The sequence below is a fragment of the Panthera pardus genome, unplaced genomic scaffold (assembly GCF_024362965.1).
Source record: "Panthera pardus isolate Hobbes unplaced genomic scaffold, ASM2436296v1 HiC_scaffold_27, whole genome shotgun sequence".
Classification (NCBI taxonomy): domain Eukaryota; kingdom Metazoa; phylum Chordata; class Mammalia; order Carnivora; family Felidae; genus Panthera; species Panthera pardus.
The window spans coordinates 1,318,779-1,345,542 of record NW_026526843.1 but is presented as its reverse complement, the minus strand read 5'-3'; the positions used below and the strand labels follow the sequence as shown (position 1 = coordinate 1,345,542).

At 44.5% G+C, this 26,764-nt stretch overlaps 1 protein-coding gene across 1 annotated transcript in view; it reads right to left on the bottom strand.

The window, feature by feature from the left end:
* Positions 1–1,210: 1,210 nt before the first annotated feature.
* Positions 1,211–26,764, bottom strand: part of GAB3 (GRB2 associated binding protein 3) — a 79,714-nt gene continuing 54,160 nt past the window's right edge. Inside the window, exons 5-10 of the mRNA XM_019439441.2 lie at positions 24,760–24,815; positions 24,090–24,309; positions 21,846–21,927; positions 20,575–20,677; positions 5,463–5,576; positions 1,211–4,505 (exon numbers count right to left, since the gene is read on the bottom strand). Of these exons, the coding sequence (XP_019294986.1) occupies positions 4,389–4,505; positions 5,463–5,576; positions 20,575–20,677; positions 21,846–21,927; positions 24,090–24,309; positions 24,760–24,815 (692 nt within the window). The 3' untranslated portion in view covers positions 1,211–4,388. The remainder of the gene's footprint in view (positions 4,506–5,462; positions 5,577–20,574; positions 20,678–21,845; positions 21,928–24,089; positions 24,310–24,759; positions 24,816–26,764) is intronic.

The window sequence follows — 26,764 nt, the reverse complement described above, 5'->3', positions numbered from 1 at the left end:
AAAACACTTTAAAATAGAGGTTTTGACCATGAAACAAAGACCAAAGCAACAGTGATGGATAGATGTATAATGGATCTGACGCAGCAGAGGGAACACCTCAAATCCACTGTTCTGCCTTTCCCATTGAGGTCTGCCTAGAATCGGTTTGTATATGATGGCGAAGTGGGGTCAGGGTTGATTATTGCCCATGTGGGTCTCCGTCCAATGACCTGGAACCCTTGATCGGAAAGGCCCTCATGATCCTGAGACTCCGTAGCGTCCCTCGGTCATAAGCAAAGTGCCATGTATGTGGTGGGGGAGCCCCGCATCTCAGCTCTGCTCTCTCCCATTGGGCCCCCTGGCCCAGCCTGCACCCAAGCCACACTCCCTCAGTGGCAAAAAAGGAAAGATTATTTTACAAAACAAATGGTATAATCAAAGTAGGAAAATGATAACAACAAATGCAACTGAAGATCAAGAAAGATAAAGGAGGATTCGAAAGCTGGAAACTTGGGGAGGGGTCTGGTACAGGGGCCAGAGCATAAGGAGCCTAGAGTTAAAGCACCCCTTCGGTTTCTCGGCCCCTGCCTCCCAGGTCAGCCCTGTGGGCCACCCGTTCTCTGGGTCAGGGGCTCAGGCCGGAGAGGGTGTTGGGAAGAAGCATTCATGACGTCGGCCTCACACTTCTCAGGGGCAAGGAATTTCATGTGGCTTCTTATCACCTCTCTGCCTTTGGCCTGCTTCCCTGCAGCTGAGCCCCCACTGCTCTGGTGGTCCCCACCTTACTTCGTGGCTTAAAGATGCCTCAGAGCCAGTGCCCAGGCTGGCGGGGAGCCTCAGCCCCGGGGAAAGAGAGGGTGGGGGTGCAAGAGACCTCTGCTGGGGAACAGCGTGCTAGGGGCTGTTGCTTTATAAGGTCAATGATGATGGAGATCATGTTATGCGTGTTATCAAGGATGGTCACGGATTTTGCCGCTAATGTTGGAAGCTGGTTTCTGATGAAAAGAGACGTCAAGATGTGCTTTGGCTGGGCAGGAGTTCTCATTACAACCACCTGTGCTCAAGTGTTTGTCACAAAATAACCCAGATGTAGGCGATTCCCTGTGAGCTAGGTCAAGTTTGTTGTAGTTGAAAACGGCAATGGAGGCTATCTTCACATACGCAGCTTTTGAAATGTGTTCTGCGTTTATATAGGATGTGATCATTTTCAATAAGTAAGAGAGAACTTGAGTGTGGTTCTTCCTTATAAGACTTTTATTAATGCCGGAAATGAAACAATAAAAAACATAATGAGTGTTTTAAGATCAACACGACTGTGGGTACAAGGATGGAATTGATAGGGATGGAGAAGGCCTTGGGAGGAGAAAGCCAGGCCTGAGGGGAGCCTTCTGTCTTGACTCAGATCTAAAGGCCACAGTTCAGCCTGTCCTTGCTCTAGGACATCGGCCTGCACAGGATGACTCTGTGCCTCTGAGGCCAAGCTGTGTCCTGGGCCTTGGGGCTCCTCCCCCACTTCTGCACTGCACAACCCCTGATCTGGAGGAATTTCCTAAAGAAATGAGATGGAAGAAAAACCAGGCAAAAAGGAACTGCAGAAAACAACGTGGGCTCAAACGTCCTGCTATCTCCTGGGAAGGTGTGCCCCGCACAGTGGACGCACACGCCATGTGTGCTTGACTCGGAATGGTACCTGCAATCATTTCTACTAAAAACAAAACAAAACAAAACAAAACAAAACAAACATGTAGGTGGCGGGGGAGCCCCGCATCTCAGCTCTGCTCTCTCCCATTGGGCCCCCTGGTCTGAAACCTCAGACCCTGGTCAGAATCACAGCCCCATTACACACGGTTTATCCCCACAGGAGAACAGGGTTTGGCCAGTAGCATTTTCATTTGTGGTGCTTTCTCAGGAGCACGTGCTGCTATCAGCTCAAAATTACCTGTACTTTGTGTCCCCGGGTCATGGGCTTTGGGGCAAGCATCCATTAGCAGTCTTATTGAAGCCAGACATAATCACACACATCCTGGAAAGGAGGGTGAGGTTGTCTGTTTTGTTAATGCCTCACTAATGGCTTCCAAACAAGTCACACCAGTCGTGTGTGTTGCTTCGTGCAGTCAACACTTCCCTGGAAATACTACGTAGAAAGAGATTTTGTGTGTGTGTGGCCAATCGGATGACATTTCACTACGGACATAATTTCCACTGTATCTGTGATCTATTCCAAGTCTGGTGTGGTTCTCGACACTTGCGCACACAATTTTGCTGCACCAGCCTCCTTCGTCGGGATCTAAAGACAGGTGCCCCACACACAAGGAAGTTACCATCTATGAGAACCGACAGTCCAGCTCCCTGGATTCTTGCCTGAGGCTCTGTGACTCTTTGCAAGTCACGGAGGGAAGAAGATGGCTCCTTACAGGCTCTGGCCTGTGTGTTGTGACACGGAGCTGGCCGCGGGGGGCGGGGGGGCTCGCATTTCTCCATCTGGGCTCACTGAGGATTCTTATGTCATTGAAAGCATTCCACCATTTCCCCCCACCTGACTCCAGGAAGAAAATGAGGTCACCAGATCCTGTCGCTTTGAACATCAGAATTGCTTCTACGGTCTGAAAAGCCCGGACTGGCATTACTTACCTTTGGGCATTTTGAGCCCTAAAACCCCACAGCAGAGCCTACAACTTCCCTGACCGAGCCCGACTGCCATAGAGCGGCCTGCCCCTTAAGCCTTCCTTCCATGAGACGCAATGCCAGTCAGAATGGCGGACCTGTATCTGCTTCATTCCCGCTTGTTCACATCTGTCTTCTGGCTACAGGCACTCGGAAGAATCGGGAAGGGCCATTAAACACAACCCCACGCCCGACTGAGACCTTCACCTGGCCCCCCTGAACCCCAGTGCCCCATAAAGGAGGGAGTGACACGATGTCCTCACTACACAGTGGTGCCCTTTGCTCTCAGGACTTAGCCATCACTAAAGAAGAAGGGAGAAATTCGCCAGGAAATTTGAGAATGGAATTCATTGTTTAAAGCTTTTTCTGTTGCGTTTGTCTGTTTTCTGGTCACAACTATCACTCAAAAGCTGAGGGCCAGCATAGGACAGCCAAAGGCAATTTGTGCCTTCCCTGAGGTGGCAAACAATTCTTCTGCCGCCCCCAGCCCGTTTGCGGGAAACACCGTGCAAGGGACCACATGATCCAAGAATGGCTTTCACAGTGACGGTCAGGAGGTATTGCTCAGGGTAACCACTGATTATGTTAGGGCCTCCCATTGGAACACCACACAAAGAAAAGCCGGCTTGGCACGCATACTTGTCAAGTAGGAACGGCACCTGTTCAAAATCCTATGAGAGGGAGGGGGGATGATGACTCATCTCGTGTCTGCACGTGTTTTTCACGTCCCCAAGGTTGGCCAAACTCCTAGATCTCATCAAAATCCTCAGAGGCAGTGGAAGATGGTGGAATGGGCCTGTGGGGGACCTCACCCTGGGCCTTGGCTCTGCGAGTGATCTCAGGCACACTGCTCCCTCCTCTGGCTGTCATTTGCTTCCAGGTGGGAGCAACGTTCTCTGCCAAGCCTCGCTTCGGAGGTTTTTGAGAAGGCATGAGACAACGCATGTGAAAACGTGCTGAGAGGCTGGCAGCAATGGAACACCCAGCCGCAGGCAGCTGTTCGGCCATGACACCCTTAGCGCCACTAGCGTCCTCTGACACGCTCACCACAGAGCCCAGGACTCACTGCCCCTCTCACTTGACCTGTCTTTCGCTAGGGACAGAAATGATTCGTCTGTTGGGGTCTTTGCAGTAAGGAATGCAAACTCTGCCACCACCTCTGGGTTTGATCTCCTCAACCATGTGTGCAGGGCCTGGGACAAGATGGTCTCCAGGAGCCTCTCCGCCAGGATGATTTATGATTCAATGGAAACACAGAAGAAAGGTCGGAATTTGCAAGCATTAGAGTCAAATGATTCTGTTTGGTAGCAATACTGGCTCGAATCTGTACTCCAAATGCTCCATTGGAGAGATTCTTAAAAGCTCTGGGAAAAATATTGTCCCAAGTCTTGCTTTTCTTGTTCCTCCTACCATACCTGAATGGAGTTTTCTACATGACAGTCCATGGCCGCCTCTTATGGGTATGGAGCCGACTCTAAGCATCTGGGAGGCTCTGGGCTCATGTGGTAGGAGAGGGACACGGCCAAGACGGGTGGGGTGGGGGTGGGGCCAGGAGACCACTTCTTCCTTCTCCCCATTCGGTGTAGATGAAGAGATCCTCTCTCCCAAAGGTTCTGGCCAAGTCCGCGGAAGTGACATACTGTCTCTGATTCCTGGCCTGCATGGACCATCACTGCAACCCTGGCAAAAGACGCCCAGAGCAAGCCGCGGGCTTCCTTGCCCCACACATGGCCCAAGCACATATCTCACGCTTTCGATTGCCTCTCATCCGTCCACTCCTGCTTCGTGCTCTGGAGGGCTTGTGTCTTCTGTTCATCCACTTGGACATAGTCCACTCTTTGCTCTTCTGAAAGGAAGAGTTTCTGAAGGGGAAGAACCAAACAGATTTTTATTACATCAAATTCAAAAAATTCAGGAAAATGCCAGCCCTTTGGTGGTAGATTGCGGGGTTAAATATCCGCTGCTCCTTCCTCCCGAGTCATTCCCTGCAGAATCTTTACACTTTGGGTACATGCTCGAATATCGCTCTTCCTGCACTCCCTCCTACTTCACCCCAGCTATCGGACTCACTTTGACCAGTGTCCTACGAGTGGAAGTGACACGTGCCAATCCCGAAGGGACAAGAGGCAGCCTGTGATTCTGCCAGGAGGCCAGTGAGCGCCAGTCAGAGGCTCTTTCTCCCGGCGGGGCCCCGGATGGAGGATGTCCCACGAGCACCAGCAGGAAAGGCCACTAAGACCTGGGGCTTGACTGTCTTGATCGCATGGCCTACCAAAACCGACCGAGGCACCCCCTTCTGACCAGTTTTTCTGGAATAGGAGTTCAGGTTTGGGGAACGAAATTCAAGGTAAAGGAGAAGCGGGAGTTCGTTTGCCAAAAGGGAAAGGAAGTCTTCCAAACTTTTTTTCCCTGCACACACACACAAAGTGGAATCACACTGGCTACCCGGTTCGGCAAGTTGCTTGTCTCCTCAAACAACATACGTTGTTAGGCACGGTTTAGATCACGACCGTCCTTTGCTCAAAAATATTTAGCTTTTTAGTACTTCCGATCCCCATTTTACAGACGAGAATACTATCCAGAGGAGTGCAAACTGCCTATGCTGAGGGGCTCCGATTCCAACTGTCAGCTCTTGTCACCCCTCCCCAGAGTGTAACCAAACCGTGCTATTAACTCCCGCCCTAAGGAGACCCCTCCTATGCCCACACACATCTGTACATTTAAGACTTTCCAAAGAGAACGTGCATGGCTGAATCATCAGAAAAATCTAAACAGAAAAGGAATCCCCTGGGAATCCTCAGACACCAAGTCCTTCCTACCTGCTGTATAGGGGCTGGTGACGCAGAATTGAAGTCTAGCGCTAAATAGTCCAGGCTGAATTTCTTTGTCCAGGTCAGAGCACCACTGCTTAGGGACTTGGCCGTCCTGCGATTCTGGAAAGCAACATCATGCGACTCAGGTTAAGGGTATCCAGCCTGGCTGCCCAAGGAAAGCGGGGCGAGTCCTGTCCCCACTTGAGCACTTGCCATCAGACCACAAGGTGGTCTGAGGACACCTGCATGGAGCCGCCTGCATGTCTGAGTGAGAGCTACCATTTGAAATACAACACGGCCAATTCAGCCTTCACGTGAAGCTACACCTTTACTCACCATGGAGGGGTTGCCCAAAACCTCCCCCAAGAAGAGTCTGTTTTAAGGACCTGACAAGCGCACAATACCTTAGAGACTAAATCCAGAAAAGATCAAGCACACTTCTTCAAGTCTAGTAAAGGCATCTCAGATGCATCTGAAGACACTTTATAATAAACAGATGCAAACGGTGTGACGTGTGCGACACACACCCATGGACTCCCGGGCATCAGAAGCACCCGCTCCCCTTCTCGGACCAACTTCGCTCCCCACGAGCCATCAGGCACGAGACTGAATTTTTACCATCTCTTCCTCTTTAAATATGGTTTCATGAGTGCGTCAGTATCCTTCAATCTCACACTGTGCTTTTGCCTGTTTTGAACCTTTGTCAGTAGAAACATATCGCAGGTATGTTTGCTGACTCCGGGGTCTGCTCCAGACTACATACTTCACATCCAGGCATGCTCACCCGCCAGCCTTCCTTCCTTCCTTCTCATTGGATAGACCATTCCATCATTGCATGACTCATTTAACCACCCCGCCTCCAACATACATTGGAGTTGCTTCCAGTTTGGGGGCTCTTACAAGCAATGCTGCCACGAGCACATGCGTAACTGTGGAAGAATTTCTAGAATGTGTCCCTGGGAATAGAATTGCTGGCTTGTAGGATGTGGTCATCTTCAACTTCACTATTGCCAAACTATTTTCCAAACAGGCTACTTTGTTATACCAACTCACATACCTACTACTACTCCATCCTGGCCAATACTTGGTAATATCAGAGTCCTTTTAAAAAAAGATTTGATTTCCAAGTAACCTTTACACCCAATGTGGGGCCTGAATTCACATCCCTGAGATCATGAGTTGCATGCCCCTTACTGAGTCAGCCGGGTGCCCCAATATCAGACTTTTTGTATTCCTGACCTGACCTGATCTGGGGAAAATGGTATCTTACCATGGTTTGATTTCCAATGCCCTTGATAATTAATGAATTGGCCACCTTTTCTTAAGACTTTGTAAGATTATTTTGAGAGATACAGAGAGAGATTGGGGGAGAGGCAGAAAGAGAGAAGGAGAGAGAGGATCTCAAGCAGGCTCCATCCAAGCTGTCAGCATAGAGTCCAACACGGGGCTCCAACCCATTAACCGTGAGATCATGACCTGAGCTGAAATCAAGAGTCAGATGCTAAACCGACTGAGCCCTCCAGGTGCCCTGGACACTTTTTCATGTGTTTAAGTGTCATCTATTTTCTTCTCTTCCGTGAATTGTCTGTTCAGGTTTGTTTTGGTTTTGCTAATGTTTTCATTGATGTGCCTGCATTTTTCTAATTTTTCTCAATGCTTCCTCCTAGATCCTGGAGAGTAATCATTTGTAGGTCATGTGCGTTACAAATAGCCTATCAGTCTATAGTTGTTCTTTCTTTCTTCTTATGGAATTTTTTTAAGGATGGGTAGTTCCTACTTTTTTTTTTTTTTAACATTTTTAAATTTATTTTTGAGAGACAGAGACAGAGCGCGAACTGGGGAGGGGCAGAGAGAGAGGGAGACACAGAATCCAAAGCAGGCTCCAGGCTCCGAGCTGTCAGCACAGAGCCCAAGGAGGGGCTCAGACCCTCAGACTGCGAGATCATGACCCGAGCCGAAGTCGGACACCTAACCAACTGAGCCACCCAGGTGCCCCAAGTAGTTTCCACTTTTAATGTAACACATCACTCTTTTCCCAAGTGGCTTCTTTTGTATTTTAAGGAACCCTTCCCGTGCTGAGGTCACAATGTGTTTCCCCATATTTTCTCCTAGAACTATAAAGTTTTGCCCTTCACACTTAAGTAAGAATCTAGCCCGAGGTGATTCTAACATGTGGTGGTGAAACAGGGGTACAACCCACTCCTTTTCTGTAGCTTTTACCCAGTTGGAGAGCTGTCCTTTCTCCCACCACAACTTCTGTTCACAGATCAAGTTCCTGCATGTGAATTGAGGTCGGGTTCTACCAAACACCTGTTCTGCATCTAAGGAGTTAATCACAGCAGTTTCTCCTTTCATATGTTAATGTTCCCGATTGACTTAATAGATTCTTTTGATTTATAGTTGTAATAGCTCATCTCTCAGAAAATATTAAGGAGGGCACTTGTGATGAACCCTGGGTGGTGTATGGAAGTGTTGAATTCCTATATTGCACACCCAAGACTAATAGAACACTCTGTTAACTGAGCGGAATTAAAATTTAAAACTTTAAAAAAGAAGGCAGTAATAGATTTTTAAAAAACATTTCCCCTTCTGGCATAGTTTGCTTCCTCCAATCCATTCTAGTCTCTGGCCTTCATGCTAGAGCCTCCCTGAAATGTCTGATGGAATCACTGACGGTCTGCTCATATTTAGGAGTGAAAGACCCAGAAGTTGACTGGAAGCTTTAAGTACATGGGTGGTGCTTGTCAACTGGGTTTCACTGCAGTGGGATCCTACTGGATGGTTTTCTTGGCGAACCCCTTATGTCAGGACCTAGGTCTTGCCTCAGGCTGCTCAAACAGCCCAGAGAACTGTCTCCCAACCTCTAGGACTTAACTATGAAGGTCTGGTTGTCGATACTGTGGAACAGAGGGGCTGGGGAACAGGTTTAGGAATGATGGTCATATCCATTATGCATATTTAGCTAATCACCTTGTTTTTAGTACAGTGGTCTTGGTCAAATGCGTCTAATGTCCCCGCAGTGCAGAGAAACCTTGTTTTACTCTCTCCAGAGACTACACGTCACCCTTCCTATAGGGATGGGAACTCCTAGTGGTCCACCTCCATGCAGTGAGGGAGGGGCATCTTGAGATTTACCTGCTGCTTAGGTGGACTTTGGACCACTACCCTTTCTTTTCCTTTCCTTTCAGCCTGACTTCCGGAAGTAGGTGCCACGGGCAACTCCTGAACCCTTTGGTATTCTGTGCCTTCCTTCTCCCAAATTAAAAAAAAAAAAAAGAAAAAGTGTAGTTCCATTTCAAATGTTGGATTCAATCATTTTGACCACGCATCCTGCAAAGAAGAGTATTTCATTTTTCGTAGAATTTGAGGAGTTGTTTCTAAAATTTTCATGGGAATAGAAAGGGCCAAAAATAGCCAAAGAAAACTTGAGGAAGGTAAACAAAGCAGGAGGACTTCTTTTCCTAGATATGGAGACTTATGAAGCTATAGTAACTAGCATAGTGTGGTATTGTCCAAAGATAGACATGTAGACCAACGGAACAGAAGTGAGAGTCCATGAAAAGACCCACACACATATGGATACTTGATCTATGGCGAAGACGGCGCTGCAGAATAGTGGTAAATTATAGTAATTTTAAATATAATGGTGCCAGATCAATTAGAGAAACATACCAGGGGAAAATGAAACTTGACTCCTACCTCAAATCGTACACGGAAGTTAATTCCAAGTTCATTGCAGACCGAACTGTGAAAGGTAAAACATATAAACCATCTGGCAAATAACTTAAATTCATCCAAGATTATGTAGATCATATTAATGGTCCTACAACTATTAAAGAAATTGAAGCCACCCAGATGGTTTCACTGATGAATTTATCAAAAAACTTAAAGAATAAATAGCACTAATTCTACACAATTTGTTCCAGAAAACAGCATTACCTTGATAACAAAACAAGACAAAGACACTATGAAAAACCTGCGAATCAATATCTATCATAAACATAGGTACAAAATCCTCAACAAAACATTAGCAAATCAAATCCAGCAACACATAAAAATAATAATACACCATGAGCAAATAGGATTTATTCTGTGAATACAGACTGATTCAATATTCGAAAATAGATCGGTGTAGTCCACAATATTTACAATCTAAAGAAGAAAACTAAATGATCACATCAATGAATGTAGAAAAGCATTTGAGAATATCAGCATCCATTCATGATAAAAAAAAAAAAAAACTCTTAGAAAACTTAGAAAGTAGCTTCCTTAACCTAATAAAGACCATCGATAAAATACCCGCAGCTAAAATCAAACTCAATAGTGAGAGACTGAATGATTTCCTCCTGAAATGGAGACAAGGAGATTCATCTCACCACTCGTATTCCACATTGTACTTGACATCGTAGGCTAGTGATAAAGCAAGTAAAACAATGAAAGAGCCTACAGATTGGAAAGGAAGGAATAAAGCACTGTATTTACAGATGAGATGATCATGTAAACAGAAAACCCCAGGGAATCTAAAGAAAGTTAAAACCTCCTATTTTTGATAAGTGAATTTAACAAGGTCACAGGACACAGGCCAACACATCAAAAACAACATTTGTGTATACCACCAGTGAACAATTGGAAGCTGAAATTACAAAAATGCCATTTGCAATAGATCCAAGAAGTGAGATACTTAGGTAGAAATCTGATAAAACATGATAAGATCTACATGTTAAAATTATAAAGTTTTGAGGAAAGAAAATTGAAAAATCTGAATAAATGGACAGATATGCCATATTCATGAATTAGAAGACTGAGTATAATATAGGTGTCAATTCTGCTCAAATTTATTCATAGATTTAACACAATTCTAATCAAAATCACATAAGGATGTTTTGTTAGGTAAAGAAAAGCTTATTCTAATATTTATATGGAAAGGCAAAGGGAGCAGAATAACACAAAACATTTTAAGGCTTTTTTATTATTTTTTTCTTATTTTGAGAGAGAGAGAGAGTGTGTGTGCACGAGTGCAAGCAGGGGAGAGGGGCAGAGGGAGAGAGAGTGAATATTAAGTAGGCTCCATGCTCAGTGCAGAGCCCACCTCGGGGCTCAATCCCACAATCCTGGGATCAAGACCTGAGCTGAAATCAACAGTCTCACGCTCAACTGACTGAGTCACCTAGGCGCCCCACAAAAAAGATTTTTAAGCAAGAATGAGATTGGAGAAAATATGCTTCCCATTTTAAGATTTACTGTAAATCTTCTGTAATCAAGTCTGTGGTATAGACAAAATGATAGGCACGTAAATCAATGGAATAGAATATAAAGACTACAAAAATATGCCTGACCGAAGTTTTAAAAAAGTGCAAAGGCAATTCAATGAAGAAAAGATCATCCTGTCAACAAATGGTAGTGGAACATTTGGATATCTGTATGTAAAAAATCATCGTCAACACCATCTCATACCTCATACCTCAACATGGATCATAGACCATAATATAAAACCTAAAAACATAATACTTTTAGAAGAAAACGTGAAAACCCTAATTACCTGGTAGGTTAGGCAATTATATTGTTCTTAGACATGATAACAATCCTTGAATGAAAAGTCAATAAATTAGGCTTAATCAACAGCCAGTAATGCCTCTCACACTGACCATAGCAACATTTTTCTAGATATGTCTCCTGAGGCAAGGGAAATAAAAGAAAAAATAAACTATTGGGACTACATCCAAATAAAAAGCTTCCGCGCAGCAAAGGAAACAAAACTAAAAGGCAACCTATGGAATAGGAGAAGGTATTTGCAAATGACATATCCAATAAAGGGTTAGTATCCAAAATATATAAAGAACATATACAACTCAACACCCAAAAAACAAATAACCCAATTTAAAAATGGGCAGAAGACATAACAGACATTTCTCTAAGGAAGACATCCAGATGGCTGACACACGAAAAGATGTTCAACATCACTCATCATCAGGGAAATGCAAATCAAAGCTGCAATGAGATATCACCTCATACCTGTTAGAATGGCTAAAATCAACAACACAAGAAACAACAAGTGTTGGTGAGGATGTGGAGAAAAAGGAACCCTCGTGCACTGTTGGTGGGAATGAAAACTGGTGCAACCACTCTGGAAAACAGTATGGAGGTTCCCGAAAAAGTGAAAAATAGAACTACCATATGATCCTGTAATTCCACTACTGGGCATTTACCCAAAGAATACAGAAACACTAGTTCAAAAAGATATATGCACTCCTATCTTTATTGCAACATTCTTTACAATAGCAAAGATATGGACGCAACCCAAGTGTCCATTGATAGGTGAACGGATAAAGAAAATGTGGTATACACATACAGTGGAATATTACTCAACCATCAAAATGAATGAAATCTTGCCATTTGTAATAACTTGGATGGAGCTAGAGAGTATTATGCTAAGCGAAGTCAGTCAGAAGACAAATAGCATATTATTTCCCTCATACGTGGAATTTAAGAAACATAACAAATGAACAAAGGAAAAAAAGAAAGAGGCAAACCAAGAAACAAACTCCTAACTATAGAGAAATCTGATGGGAGGAGGAGCCAAGATGGTGCAACAGCATGGAAGTTTTTTGTGTGTCTCGCGTCCATGAAATACAGCCAGACCAACACTAAACCATCCTGCACACCTAGAAAACTGATCTGATTATTAACACAACAATCTGCACAACCTGAACCACAGAATTCAGCAGGTATACGGCACAGAGAGGTGAACTTGGGGAGAAGTGGTGGTGGGCAGGGAGGTGCTTTTGCGGGCGGAGAGAGGATGGAGATGGGGGGGGGGAGAATACGGGAAAAGCACCCCTCCCCAAAAGCAGCTGGAGAGAAAGTGGAAACTTGGAAATAACTGCAGGGACTAAACTAAAAAGGGAGAAAGGAGAGGGTTTAATTTCCATTAAGACTGTAAACAAGGGGAGCACAAAGGCTGCAACTCCACAGCTCAATACCTGGCGGTGCTCTGGTGGGAAGGGCGCATCCCCAGGAACAGAGTGGGGTCCAGGAGGTTCTCGGGCCACACGGAGAAGAGCAGTTCCGCTGTTGGAAGGACATTTGGTGGAGACTGTTGAAGCCACCTGGTCCCAGCAGACCCCAGAAAATGGCCACATTCGCTGGTGCTGGGGCAAGGTCGTTAAGGGCGAAGCCTGGTGCCAGATGTGTGTTGTGATTTTCCATAATCCCTGAAACGCTGCTGCTACACTATCTCATGAACTTTCTCTGGGGCGGGCTGACACCTGGCCCCAGTCTCAGGGCACTGGCAGCAGCAGGGTCCAGCGGGCATTCCAGGGTGCAGACGACATTCGGCCACTGCTCATTCGGCCATTGCTCGGTGGGACCCTCCAGCAGAGGGGCCCCTCAAAGCCGCAGTCCTTCGGAAGTAAGGGGCCAGGGAAAACAGCCCCATCTGAGACAAAACTCGGGAGAGAGGTACTGCCTGGGGCTTGGTCACGAAGAGTGAAAAAGCGGGGAGTGGACGAAAGCTGAAGACAGGACCGGTGTACGATTGCTGATCCGGGAGAACAGAACTCCGACACTAGAGACCAGGTAGCTGGGTGAAGCCATTTTCACCACTCCCACGCATGCGCGTAAGCACCTACCAGCGCCGCAACACTCCACCCCACTAGGCTAGCAGCGCCATCTAGTGGATAGGGGAGCCATTACACTGAGCCCCACCCAACTGGGCCAACCTGGCTCTTCAAGAACACAAGTCTCACCGCCTACTTAGTTTATGGACTATAAAGCGCTACATAGTCTGACTTCTAGGGCAAAACAAAGTAATTTCAGTCCTATTTCAATCTGTTAGCAGGTCGATCTATTCAGTTTTCTTTCTTCCTTTTTCTTCACTTTTTTTTTGAATACAGAAAGAAAAAAATTCATTTTTATTTTCAATTTTTATTAAAAATATTTTTCTTCATTTTTTACTATATTTTTTACTTATATTTAAATTTTTTCAAATTCTATTTTATTTCCATCATTTTATTTTAGTCTATCTCAGTGTATTCATTTTTTCAAATTTTCAATTTCCTTTTTTCTTTTTTTTCATTTCTTTTCTTTTTCTTGAATGCAGAAAGAGAAAAACTTCATTTTTACTTTCAATTTACATTAAAAATATTTTTTCTTTAATTTTTTTACTATATTTTTTGCTTTTCTGTACTTTTTCAAATTCTATTTTACTTCTATCATTTATTTTAGTCTACTACAGTGTATTCAGTTTTTCAAATTTTCAAACGATTTCCTTTTTTTTCTCTTTTTCGTTTCTTTTCTTTTTCTTGAATACAGAAAGAGAAAAAATTCATTTTTACTTTTGATTTTTATTAAAAATATTTTTAATTTTTTTCTACTATATTCTTTACTTTTGTGTAAATTTTCTCAAATTCTATTTTACTCCCATCATCTCATTTTAGTCTACTTCAGTGTATTCATTTTTTCAAATTCTCAAACGATTTCCTTTCCCACCCATTTTTTCTCTAATCTGTCAAACCACTTTCAACCTCCAGACCAAAACACACCTAGGATCTAGCATCATTTATTCGATTTTGTGTGTGTGTGTGTGTGTGTGTGTTTAATTTTTAAATTTTAATATTTTTAAAATTTTTCTACCTCATTAATTCCTTTTCTCACTTCAAAATGACAAAATGAAGGAATTCACCCCAAAAGAAAGAGCATGAAGAAACGACAGCCAGGGATTTAACCAACACAGATACAAGCAAGATGCCTGAACCGGAATTTAGAATCAGGATAAGAATACTAGCTGGAGTCGAAAATAGATTAGAATCCCTTTTTGCAGAGATAAAAGAAGTAAAAAATAGAATGAAATTAAAAATGCTATAACTGAGCTGCAATCATGGATGGATGCAGTGGCGGCAAGGATGGATGAGGCAGAACAGAGAATCAGCGATATAGAGGACAAACTTATAGAGAATAAGGAGGCAGAAAAGAAGAGGGAGATTAAATCCAAAGAGCAGGATACAAGAATTAGAGAAATCAGTGACTCATTAAAAAGGAACAACATCAGAATCACAGGGGTCCCAGAAGAGGAAGAGAAAGAAATAGGGGTAGAAGGGTTACGTGAGAAAATCATAGCAGAAAACTTTCCTAACCTGGGGAAAGACACAGACATCAAAATCCAGGAAGCACAGAGGACCCCCATTAGATTTAATAAAAACTGACCATTAACAAGGCATATCATAGTCAAATTCACAAAATTCTCAGGCAAGGAGAGAATCATGAAAGCAGCAAAGGAAAAAAAAGTCCCTAACCTACAAGGGAAGACAGATCAGGTTTGCAGCAGACCTACCCCCAGAAACTTGGCAGGCCAGAAAGGAGTGGTAGGATATATCCAATGTGCTGAATCAGAAAAATATGCAGCCAAGAATTCTTTATCCAGCAAGGCTGTCATTCAAAATAGAAGGAGACATAATAAGTTTCCCAGACAAACAAAAATTAAAGGAGTTTGTGACCACTGAACCAGCCCTGCAAGAAATTTTAAGGGGGACTCTCTGAGGGAAGAAAAGATTATATATATATATAAAACCAAAAGCAACAATGATTAGAAAGGACCAGAGAATACCACCAGAAACTCCAACACTACAAGCATCATAATGGCAATAAATTCATATCTTTCAGTACTCACTCTAAACGTCAGTGGACTCAATTCTCCAATCAAAAGACATACGGTAACAGAATGGATAAGAAAACAAGGTCCATCTATATGCTGCTTACAAGAGACCCATTTTAGACCTAAAGACACTTTCAGATTGAAAGTAAGGGGATAGAGAACCATCTATCATGCTAATGGTCAACAAAAGAAAGCCAGAGTAGCCATACTTATATCAGACAGTCTAGACTTTAAAATAAAGACTATTATCAAGAGATGCAGAAGGGCATTATATCTTGATCAAGGGGCCTATGGACCAAGAAGACCTAACAATTGTAAACATTTATGTGCCAAATGTGGGAACACCCAAATATATAAATCAATTAATCATAAACATAAAGAAACTCATTGATAGTAATACCGTAATAGTAGGAGACTTCAACACCCACTCATAGCAATGGACAGATCATCTAATCAAAAAATCAACAAGGAAACAATGGCTTTGAATGACACACTGGACCAGATGGACTTAACAGATGTATTGAAAACACTTCATCCTAAAGCAGCAGAATATACATTCTTCTCCAGTGCACATGAAACGTTCTCCAGAATAGACCATATACTGGGACACAAATCAGCCCTAAGTAAGTACAAAAAAATTGAGATCATACCGTGCATATTTTCAGACCACAACGCTATGAAACTCGAAACCAACCACAAGAAAAAATTTGGAAAGGTAACAAATACTTGGAGACTGAAGAACATCCTACTAAAGAATTAATGGGCTAACCAAGAAGTTAAAGAGGTAATTAAAAAGTATATGGAAGTCAATGAAAATGATAACACCACAACCCAAAACCTCTGGGACGCAGCAAAGGCAGTCATAAGAGGGAAGTATACAGCAATCCAGGCCTTCCTAAAGAAGGAAGAAAGATCTCAGATACACAACCTAACCTTACGCCTTAAGGAGCTGGAAAAGGAACAGCAAATAAAACCCAAAACCAGAAGAAGACAGGAAATAATAAAGATTGGAGCAGAAATTAATGCTATCAAAACCAAAAAAAACAGTAGAACAGATCAATGAAACCAGAAGCTGGTTCTTTGAAAGAATTAACAAAATTGGCCAGTTTGATCAAAACCACTGGCCAGTTTGATCAAAAAGAAAAAGGAAAGGACCCAAATAAATAAAATCAAGAATGAAAGAGATCACAACCAACACAGCAGAAATAAAAACAATAATAAGAGAATATTATGTGCAATTATAAGCCAATAAAATGGGCAATCTGGAAGAAATGGACAAATTCCTAGAAACATGTACACTACCAAAACTGAAACAGGAAGAAATAGAAAATTTGAACAGACCCATAACCAGTAAGGAAATCGAATGAGTAATCAACAATGTGCCAAAAACCAAGAGTCCAGGGCCAGATGGCTTTCCAGGGGAATTCTACCAAACATTTAAGGAAGAGTTAATACCACTTCATACCCAGCAGGATGCCCAAAATTGGAAACAAACAAACATGGAAAATAACAAGTACTGGTGAGGACGTAGAGAAATCAGAACCTTTTGCATTGCTGGTGGAAATAACCAATGGTTCGGTTGCTGTGGAAAACAGTTTGGTGGTTCCTCAAAGAGTTAAAGGTAAATTACCATAGGATGCAACAATTCCCCCTCTAGGTGTATATCCAAAAGAATTGAAAGCAAAGACTCAGATACTTGTACCCTAGTGTTCACAGCAGCAGTAATAGCCCAAAGGTAGAAACAACCCAAATGTCCATGAGCAGATGAATGGATAAACACACTGTGGTCTCTCTATACAATGGAGTATTCGCCCTAAAAAAGGAATGAGGGGCACCTGGGTGGTTCAGTCGGTTAAGTGTCTGACTCTTGATTTCTTGATTTCAACTTAAGTCACAATCTCATGGTTCGTGAGTTCGAGCCCCATGTCGGGCTCTGCACTGACAGCACAGAGCCTGCTTGGGATTCTCTATCCATCTCTCTCTCTGCCCCTCCTCTGCTTGCTCGTTCTCCCTCAAACTAAATAAACAAACTTAAAACAATTTTTAGGGGCGCCTGGGTGGCTCAGTCGGCTAAGCGCCTGACTTCGGCTCAGGTCATGATCTCACGGTGCATGGGTTCGAGCCCCACGTCAGGCTCTGTGCTGACAGCTCAGAGCCTGGATCCTGCTTTGAATTCTGTGTCTCCCTCTCTCTTTGCCCTTCCCTACTCATGCTCAGTCTCTGTGTCTCTCAAAAATAAACATTGAAAAAAAAATGTTTTTTAAAACAATTTTTAAAAAAGGAATGAAATGCTGATACATGCTACAATAGGGATGAAACCTGAAGACACAGATAAATGAAAGAAGGCAGACACAAAAGAACAACCATCGTATGATTGCACTTCTATGAGGCACCTAGAAGAGGCAAATCCACAAAGACAGAAAGTAGAACAGAGGTTACCAGGGGCTTTGTAGACACGGATTAGGGAGTTAGTGTTTAATGGGTACAGAGATTCTGTGTGGGATGATGCAAAAGTTCTGGAAACAGATCGTGGTGATGGTTGCACAACATTGTGAACATAGCTTAACGCTGCTGAATTCTACATCTAAAAGTGGTTAAAATGGTAAATTTTATGTGAATGTATATTTTACCATAGTAAAAAAAAATCAAAAAACAAAATTTGTAAAAGAATTTTTGTGTAGCGTCTGGCTGGCTCAGTGGGTAGAGCATGCAACGCTTGATCTCGGGGTCGTGAATTCAAGCCCCATGTTGGGCATGGAGGTTACTTTAAAAAAAAGAATGTTTACAACAATTCTATTCATAAATGTCAAAAACCTTGAAACTATCCAAATGTCCTTCAATGGGTAAGTAGATAAAGTGGGGCACATCCATACGCTTGAGTACTACGCAGCAATAAAACAGAAAGAACTCCTGACACACGTTATGATTTGGGTGAATCTCAAAGACATTATGCTGAGTGAAGGAAACCGGTCTCAAAAGATGGCGTACTATATGATTCAGCTTCTGTGGCATTCTTCGAGAGACAAAACTAGAGTGATGAAGAACACATCAGTCGTTGCCAGAGATTAGGGTTGTGGGAGGGTGTGACTCTACAGAAGAAGCATGACGGAGTATCTTGAACTTGTCCTGTGTCCTGATTGTGGCAGTGGTTACATATATGTTGAATATATATGTTAATATCCATATATATAAAAATTATAGAACATGTGTTAAAATTCATATTTTATGACTTTATATATAACATATATTTGTTACCTGTTCATATTTGATTAATTTATATATGACATATAACATATATTAAAATTCATAAAACTGAACACTGAGAGAAAGTCAATGCCACTGTAAGATAATCTAAAACTAAAAGTCTTATAAGTCCATAATGAAACATTTAATGTGAGATTTAGGAGTCTATAATTCTACTATAAAAAGCCTTACAGGGGGGTCTGGGTGGCTCAACTGGTTAAGCATGCGACTCTTGATCTCAGCTCAGCTCCTGATCTCACGGTTCATGGGTTCAAGCCCCACATTGGCCTCTGCGCTGATGGCGCAGAGCCTGCTTGGGATTCTCTCTCTCCCTTGCTCTCTGCCCCTCCCTTGCTTGTGCTCTCTCTCTCAAAAAAAGAAAAACAAAAGCCTTACAAAACTATTGAAATTAAAGAATTTGAAAAACCTGTAAGAAAGAGATCACCTAAGTTGACATTAGGCTAATCCTTCTAAGTTTTCTATAATTTCACAAATATTTAAAGAGACTAACAAAGGATGCACAATGTTAATAAAACAAACTTTGTATTTCAGCCCCTGATGTAAATTTTTACATTCCGATCAGAACTTGTTCTCAAAGAGAAAAAAATTAACACATACGATTATGTGCAAAATCAAAATCAAACCCTAGGAGTCCTGTAGAACTGTTATGTGGAAGAAGTGAAATAATGCAAATCAAAGTCATCTGAAATTATGGTCTTACCACAGTTGAAGAAGCACGATGGAATGGAGTGGGAAGGGTCTTAAACATACTGATGTGGTGCCTCCCCACAGCCACCTCCCTCGGCAGCTGTTCTGGGCTCTTCATTACAGTGTCATACTGCCTAGTAGTGCCCAGACAGTCACTAAGTAACGATCATAAACTTAGGCAAGCAAGGGTCGTAAATGAAACACTGTTCTTTGTCATAACTTCAAAGATCAGGGACGAACTGGTGTCTGGAATGGCTCTGCGCTTGCTTCTATGAGGTTATAGATTCACTTCCCTTTTCTGTTCTCTGGAGACAGAGCACAGCTGGTCAGTATCCTTTAGAAGAGTGTTTTCTTCTACAAGTTTCCCAAGGGCCATTACTAAGTGTGAAAAACATTGGGAAGACCACAGCAGATTTGTATATGAGTCACTTTCCATCTGCATATGGTTAAGTGAACTTAACAGCACAAGTTTTATCAAATAGAAAGGCAAAATGAAGCATTTAATTACTTCTTCCCTGGAGATTATGGTTCTTAGATTTTTACTTCCTATTAACCTCATGCATAGGAGGGCCGGAACTGTCTTCTCAAAAGTACATATAGTCACGGTGCCCCGAACATTGTTTTTCTAAGATCTCTTTTCACTATTTCACAGGCCTCACGGAGACCCTCTCTGGCTCACGTGCCTCCTAATAGAAGTAACAACAGAGGGCAAGAGGGAGAGATGAGTGAGTGAATGAATGAATGAATGAATGAAAGGATAGAGATGGCAGGTCTCTGTCTACTCAGGTCTACACAAAGACCCTATAATCTGAGTCTCCAGAGACTAAGACACATTCACAGTCCAGGACACTGTACTTCCTCCCAATGGGACTCTGATTCATCTTTCAGAAATATTCAGAGGCAATCGGGGCCAGGCCACCAGGGGTCTGCTAGAAAGGAATACAGAGGTGAGTTTCCACAGCTTAGACTCTGAACATCCAGAGAGCTACAAAGTCATTAGATCAGGGGCGCCTGGGGGGCTCAGTCAGTTGAGTGTCCGACTTCAGCTCATGTCATGATCTCACGGTTTGTGGATTCGAGCCCCGCGTCGGGCTCTGTGCTGACGGCTCAGAGCCTGGAGCCTGCTTCCGATTCTGTGTCTCCCTCTCTCTCTGCCCCTCCCTGGCTTGAGCTCTGTCTGTCTCTCTTCAAAAATAAATAAACATTAAAACATTTTTTAACAAAGTCATTGACATAAAATTGGATATCACAGTCTTGCTGACATTTCCATCTTCCCATTACACATGCCCCAACCCTGGATACCCTTGAAGTACCGTGGCCTCGAAATGGTATGAGGAGCTGACTATCGCAGGGAAGAAAACCAGCCCCAACTGATTTGTTGCCAGTAACCTGGGATTACATTCAAGTGATTGGTTTAAGATTGCATGGGGCTTTCTGAAGTACGTGTTTCCTTTATAATGAACTCGTAAGAATACAGATTGGGGTGAAACATATGAAGAGTGTGAAACAGAGGATTACCATGTGGATGTAGCTTTCTTCCTCTTCTCTGGAAACAGAATTGGCAAAAAATCTTGCAGAATTAATACCATTTCTTTCTGGAGAGAGAAATCTGGTTCGATTGCTAAGAACAAAAATATAGATGAGGTCAAAGCAATGTCTTACAGCTGCTCTGAAAGCCAGCCAGGAACTGACGAGGTCCCCGCGGCGTTTGCAGCCCCGCCCCCCTTCCAGATACAATTTCCTTCTGGCCACAGCAGTCCCTGAAGCAGAAGAGACTGCCCAGGTTCTGTCCCATGCTGGGGCAAATGGCTCCCAACTCTCAAGGGGCACAGGTCACGAGCTTTCTAGAAACAGACCAAGGCATCATATCACTTAGGGGAAAAAAAAAAACACAAACAAAAATAACATGCTCCTTTGTGATTCTCTTGCTTCCCTTCAGAGTAGCCAGCAAAAGTAATGACCGGTGGGCATCCCTCTGATGGAATCAGAACAAGACTGCAAATTAATTTTCACCCTCCTCCCGAGTCAGAAACACAGGCTGTGTCTCTGTGCAGCATGAATGGAAAGAGAGCTCACTGCAGAGTTCTGCCTTGCTAAGTGATTGTATCCTGTGGCATTCAGAGTGAACCGGGAAACTCTCGGGCCAGGCTCCAGACTCTGAAAATACAACCTCTAACAGGTGAGATGAGAGAGTGCAGATACATTTTGGGCTTTGTCTGCCAGGTCCATGAACCATCTCTTTCTCTGAGAACTCCCTTCTCCTATTCTGTTCACGAAGTCGGGCTTCTGGAAGCCACATCGGTTCCGCTGGCCCCTCCCCCTGGGCCACGGGTGATTCCACTCAGGCTGGGGCGGTATAATTCCCTCTCCCCGGAAATGTGAGTTGGGGTCGGAAAAGAGCCGGTCTCTGTTGGTACTGGACTCGTAGCGTGTAAGTAAGCTCACGAGGCCTGGTACAGCTCTCCTTGGCCATAAGGCATGTGCCACACTGACAAGAGCTCTCCAGAGAGAGACAGAAGAGCAAATGTGGAGAGAGAAGCAAACGCATGAGAGGGAGAGTTCCCTGGGTTCCCAACAGCTAGTTCCTGACTCCAGCATCCTGGGACATTCAGTTATATTCCTTCCTTTGTGATCTACACAATACTTCTGGCTCATGGTAACAACAAACCCCATCCCCCTTTGACTTAAACTAGACCAGGTGGGCCTCAACTACATTTCATCAAAGATGCATCACAAAAATTGGGAGCGCCTGTGCTGGCTGAGGTCCATTTGAGCAATCAAAGATGTACCAAGGCACAGTGCGGGTCCTGGTTAGAGACGTGTGTTCCCCGATGGTGGACAGGTGGCTCAGGTCCAGCGGGGGTGGCCGTGCTGTGAGAGAAGACACGATATCCAGTATGGTAAGTGCTCAGGAGTGAAAGGATGGAATCTAGAGACTAAAATGAAGACATTCCACTTAGCACATCAAATCCAGATTTACTAACGAGCAGTACTGACAATGAGGGGGAGTTTTGCGGACCTACCCTTCTCCTTCCTCACTGCTCACATTACAGCTAGAGGTAGCAATGGGGCAATACATTTAGTCAGTGTGCATTTGAGACCTCACTGCACATCAGGCATAGTTCTAGGTGTTGGAGGCACAGTGTGAGCAAAGCAGATGAAAGTCTCTGACCTTATGGGATCCAAACATCTACCTTACACTTGGTGTGTCCAAAATGGAAATGTTACCTTTCTTATTACAGGCAGAGATGATCACCCAGGTTCTATCCCCACCTCCCATCCATTGTCTACTTGATAGTCTTTCTACCTAGAACATTCCTCCCCATCTCTCTGCCTGGTTAGTCACCTTCAGATCTCAGGTCAATGTCCCCTGCTTAAAAAGGCCTTCTTTGGCCTCCAGACATCATGGGCATGCATGTATCCCTCTACCATGGCCTTGACCAGGTTGCTTTGTTTCCTCCACTAGACTGCATGGGTGGAAACTGTTTAAGCCCCCTCCGTATCGTCAGAACCCAGGACAGCGACTCCTACTTCTCACTTTCCCAGGAGCCTCTGACCTGGGCAAGCTGCTGAGCTGGAAAGGACATATGAGTCACAGTCACATAGTCTCTGGTGTGAAGATCTCTCCTGCTGGCCATAACTCCCTGGCATCAGCCTCACCGACCAGCCACCTCCTGGCTTCTCCACCTGCCCTCTCCCCGTTGGGCCCCAGGGTCTATCCCTGCAGCCACACCTGTCAGAGCCTGAACTCTTGGCCCAGGGGTCCACCTGGACACCCACCCACTGGCTCCCGAACCCTAAGTCCAGACGACATGTTCATGCCTGATCGCCAGGTCCTATGAGCCATGCTGTCCAATATGGTAGCCACCAGTCACATGTGGCTATTTAAATTTATATTTATTAATATTAAATAAAATTTAAAATTCAGCATGGGGAATATAGTCAATAAAAATTCAGTTCTTCGCTTGCGCTGGCCACTTTTCAAGGGTTCAATAGCTACATTTCTGTCATCATAAAATTTCTGTTGGATAGCATTGCTATAGAAAATTAATTAAACGAAACAACATCTACCTCAGTGTTACAGGTCCTTGTGAAATCATTTCTGAGCAGAATGAAGGATTATTTCCTCTGAACCTCATAAGACAGGATTTGCTCTCCTGTGTGGTACTGACTTCATAATCCTCCTTCTTCCAGCTGCTTTTCACCTGTGCTCCTCCCACCCACTGAGGAACCTGCTTCCTCATCTTCACACCCACCCCCCCCCCCGCCCCCCCGCCCAGTGAAGGGGTGAGGCTGGAAGGACCAGGCATGGGAGGGGGACTTAATGACCAGGTTGGGGCGTGGCTACCTGAAGTGGTAGTATTTCCAAAGAGCAAACAGAGGTGGGAACAGACCAGATTCTGGGAGTTCCTGGGAGTCACCAGACCTACTAGGCAGGTGGCAGTGGGGAGAGAATAAAGTAAGCACATTACTTTGACCTGCTTTTCCTTCCCTCTTCTTCTTTCTCCCTCTCTGTCCGTGCTGTTTGCAGCCCAGGGGAGCTGCCTGGGAGTAACACAGAAGCTTCAAGGAGCTCTGTGCCCAGAGGATCCAGACTCCCTGCTCCCGGACACCTCTGTGGATGGGCACGCACAGGGTAGTGGGTGATCAGCTGCATACGACCAGGTCTGACATTCACCAATTCGGATGAAAAGTCATTCTTGACTACTTTCCTCGGTCTGGGGTGGCAAAGGCCTTTGTTAGGGAAGCAGACAAAGATGGACCCTCTGGAATGAACTTGGCATCGTAGGCTGCATTTGCAGGGCCACAGTGCCCTAAGTCCCGTGCCTCCTTTCCTCAGTCTGGGGCGGCAAGGTCTGCCAGCCCTTCCTGTTCAATCCCAGCCATCGCTCCTCACCCCTACACCTCCCAGGCCTCTGGGACGGCTCCTCCAGTGCTTTCTTCCCAGAGACGGTCAAGAAGGAAACTTCTGCACATGGCCCCTAGGACCTTTCTCCCCTCCCCTGCACAGCAGGTCCGCTCACGTGGCTTACGTTTCCTCTGAGGCTTGAGATCTCTGTTCACTGGGGGAGGCTCCATGTCTGCAGGTAGCTCAGGCAGCGGGCTTGAGATGCTCCCTGGGCTCATGGGGATGTAGTCATCATGGCCGCAGTGGGTTCTAAGAGCAGAGGTGGCCACCTGTGGGCCCATGGGCACGTAGCCATCTTCGGCACTGGCTGAAGCTGTGGGGTACACCGGGGAGAACCCGCATGGCTGCAAGAGAACAGGTGCAGGTCGGGAAGCACGGCCAAGGCCGTGCACGGGGGTTGCAAGTATCCGAGAATAACTTTGAACTTCCTTAAGAAAGTCAGGTAAGCCTCTAACTTGGGCTCCGCCCCTGCTCCTACTGTATGAGGCAGGTGAGGACACTCCTGGATTTGCTGCTGGAAGATAGAGGGTTATGCATTTCCGCAAACACTCTCAGTGTAGTGTGATGCCTTAAGTCCCACACCCCGAGGCAGACAAGTGTCTGAGTATTAGAACTGGAAGGGTCCTTATAGGACACGAAGTGCAATCGTTCTCAGACAAGTTGAAGCCTTAGGGAAGACCGAAAGGGTCCTCAGAGATTCAGTGCTGAGTCTCAAAAGACTTCGAGGGAGCATATATTGGTCAAGCAACTTGTGGTAAAATCGAGGCTTAAAGGAATTCTAGTGCCAAACTTACCAAATTTAAACTAAGCCGCTTGTCTCGGTGTTTTAAGGATTGGCCTTCTACATCAGCTGCAAGAAACAAGCCAGGGTGGTGAGAAATGCAAGGCAGTATCAATTGAAACTAGGGTCCGAGTCCCTGTGCACCTCGGGGCCCTTTGCTCCGCTCCAGAGGGAAGAGGCGTGTGACACGGTTTCTACACGCAAGGCTCACTATTCAGGGTAGTTGGGCCGTCAGAACACAGATCCCCAACAGGTGGAAATCAGAGCGGATTTCCAAGTTTCTGTATGATGGCTTGAGTGCCGTCTGTGAATTAGGAACAGATATAGCGGAGAGTTAACAAACGCTTGCCGCATAGACCACACGAATCTTCGGCAAGGACAGATGGTGGACACAGAGCTAGGGGTTTGAAGAGAGAAGGTGTAAAAGATCCCTTGTGATGAGCGGGTGGGTGGGAGGAACGGGCGAGCGAGGGCACTGCGGAGCAGTACCGAGGGCACGCCGGAGACCTGTGATCCCGAACTGGTGACCAGGATTTCCTGTAATGGTGGTCAGCCACCTGGGTGTGTGCTTGGAGAAAGAGGAAAGTTTGGATTAATCCAGGATTAGAAACTTGTCAGATGGACGTGACAGTGTGACATAAAAATTTAGAAGAATTGTCGGATGGAAAGAAGACATGTCCAGAAGGCAGGGCAACAAGATAAATGGGCCTCGACTCAAATGAGATATGATTTGGGGAATTAGCAGCTCAGAGATGGCAGTCACATCCAGAAGTCCGCATGGGTTTATCTAAGTTGTAAGTGTTGAGAGAAGCTTAATTATAAAACTATAAACAATGCCCAGTATTCAAAGAGCAGGAAGATGAGTGACCACAGAGTAATGGGAGAAGTCCAATAAGTGCTCTCAGCCAGTGGGGGCCAGGGAAGTGCTGTCTGTTCCAGAGCATGGAGGCATGAAGTCCGGTTGCCTCAGGAAAATAAACTGAAGAGTCCCCGTCATCTTCAAGTGAAAAATAATTCCCAGCTCAGGAAGGTGGAAGGGAGATCAGTGGAATTAAGGTTATGCATCCTATGCAGATCTTTCTCGACTTCCTTTATTGCTTATGTCCTGATAAAGCCACCCTAAATTGAAAATATCCTAAATCAAAAAGTGTTTACTGCACCTAACCTACTGAACATTACAGCTTAGCCTAGCCTGTCTTCGACATGCTCAGAACACGAACAGTCGCCTACAGCTGGGCAAAGTCGGCCAACACAGAAGCCTATTTGCTAATAAAGGGTTGGTTATTCCGTGTAATTTATTGAATACTGTACCGAAAGCGAAAAACTCCACAGCTGTAAGTGTATTGGTTGTTTAGCCTCTTGACTGCTGCTGCCCAGCTGCACAAGAGGATCGTACCACATACCAGCAGCCTGACAAAGATCCAGACTCAAAATTCTAAGTACAGTTTCTACTGAATGCACATTGCTTTCGCACCATCATAAAGTTGAAAAATCCTACATTGAGGGGCGCCTGGGTGGCGCAGTCGGTTAAGCGTCCGACTTCAGCCAGGTCACGATCTCGCGGTCCGTGAGTTCGAGCCCCGCGTCAGGCTCTGGGCTGATGGCTCGGAGCCTGGAGCCTGCTTCCGATTCTGTGTCTCCCTCTCTCTCTGCCCCTCCCCCGTTCATGCTCTGTCTCTCTCTGTCCCAAAAATAAATTAAAAACGTTGAAAAAAAAAAAAATTAAAAAAAAAAAAAAAAAAAAGAAAAATCCTACATTGAACCATCATAAGTCAGGGACCATCTGTATACACATATATGTCTACACACACATATGTGCGCAGACACACACTTCTTTATATATTCCTTTTTAACACAAATGGTAGCATATCATACTCACTGTTCTGCAACTTGTTTTTTTCACTTAATACCTTGGAGATCAGGGCAGAGAAACACTATAAAGAGTTTCTTCATTCTTTTCATCACTGGCATTGTGTTTCATTCTACAGATGGACCATAATTTGAGTATTCCTCTAATA